The sequence below is a fragment of the Haplochromis burtoni genome, unplaced genomic scaffold (assembly GCF_018398535.1).
Source record: "Haplochromis burtoni strain Fernald_Lab_line unplaced genomic scaffold, NCSU_Asbu1 Contig_214, whole genome shotgun sequence".
NCBI classification, from domain to species: Eukaryota; Metazoa; Chordata; class Actinopteri; order Cichliformes; family Cichlidae; genus Haplochromis; species Haplochromis burtoni.
In genome coordinates, this window is record NW_024582575.1 from 272,147 (window position 1) to 273,767 (window position 1,621).

The 1,621-nt window shown below is 42.2% G+C and overlaps 1 protein-coding gene across 1 annotated transcript in view; it reads left to right on the plus strand.

Annotated features, from left to right (window-relative positions):
• Positions 1 to 1,621, plus strand: part of kif11 (kinesin family member 11) — a 15,901-nt gene that overhangs the window by 594 nt on the left and 13,686 nt on the right. The window contains exons 2-3 of the mRNA XM_042226498.1: positions 367 to 552; positions 636 to 744. Of these exons, the coding sequence (XP_042082432.1) occupies positions 367 to 552; positions 636 to 744 (295 nt within the window). The remainder of the gene's footprint in view (positions 1 to 366; positions 553 to 635; positions 745 to 1,621) is intronic.

Here is a 1,621-nt window from a genome sequence, read left to right on the forward strand (position 1 = left end):
CGCAAAGTCATTTATGGTGTCTTTGGACTTTTATTTAGGCTGATTTTTTAATGCTACTTAAATAATGAAACACATCAAAATATTCAATGAAACGATCGAGTCATTCACGTAGTCGGTTTTCCTCCCACAGACCAAAGACGTGATGTTAGGTTAAATAACTCTCATGCAGCCGGCTTTTTATCGTCAGTTCAGATGCATTAATGTGTCAGATCACCAAAATAAAACCTGTTTTATTTACAAGTTTCACAAGTAGCAACAAACGAGGGTGACAAACGCCACCACAGCTGTTTGTTAATTGTTGTGGAAATGGTGCAAACAGCTCCGTGGTCAGCGCTGAAATAAATTCCCGTGTTTTTGCGTCTCTAGGACCCGCTGGCCGGCATCATCCCTCGCACGCTGCATCAGATCTTTGAAAAGCTTTCTGAGAACGGCACAGAGTTCTCCGTCAAAGTCTCGCTGCTGGAGATCTACAACGAGGAGCTGTTTGACCTCCTCAGCCCCACCGAGGACGTCAGCGAGCGGCTGCAGCTCTTCGACGACCCTCGCAACAAGGTGAGCGTCACGCAGCTCGGATGAAACGAACGCCCGCTGCGGAAATCTCCGGGAATCTGACGTCTCTGTGTTTGCCTCCGCAGCGCGGCGTGGTGGTGAAGGGTCTGGAGGAGGTGACGGTGCACAACAAAGACGAAGTCTACCAGATCCTGGAGCGCGGAGCAGCAAAGAGGAGGACCGCCTCCACGCTCAGTTAATTCATCTGTTCCTTCTGCTGCCCACCGTCTGGTTCGTTGTTCATGATAAGCTCACAATGTTATTTCCTTTTTGTACTCTGGTTTTCTGAGGCCTCAGAGGAGACCAACACCTTTGCACAGTGAACACATGATGTCCACAAAGAAGCAAAACTGAGGGAACAAAATGAATATAAACACACAAAAGATGCAAAACTAGCAAAAAGAGCCACAGAACACAGATGAGAATGACATAGGTGAACAAAAAGATTCAAATCAAACACATAAAAACAACATAAAAGTGAAACGGAGTCATAAAAAGATGATGTTAAGTCAACAAAAAGTGCCAAAGAATCTGCACAATATGTGCAAAAGATATTCACAGAAAACCAAGTGACATGAAAGCGGGAGAAGTGCAAAGGTCATGATTGAGGAAAGGAACACAACAATCATTAAGAGATGCTTAATTCCAACGAAAAAAGTGAAAAATAAACAGAAGAAAATAGTCAAAGAGCATAAAAGAGACAAACAACCTCAAAGAAGTTCAAAAATGACCGCATGAAGAAACACTCAGTGCATCATGGGAAGCCGCCAGCATCATTCGGGTCACTTCCAGGCTTAACCATATGAAACTCAACCTTTTTTAAATTAATTGAAAGAAACCCGAATCAAATATCGTAAACTTTACGTAAAAGTCTAATTATTTATTTGGGAAAATATAAAATACGTTATTATCTCTAATAGTTGTTTATAATTATAAATAAAAATCATGTTTGTTTTCGTTTTATTAAATATTTCTCGGAACAATGTCGCCACCTGCTGGACGTACATCGATATTTATATCACATCTGCTCCCGTGATGCTCTGCGATGGCAGTGTCACATGATCGTGGTACC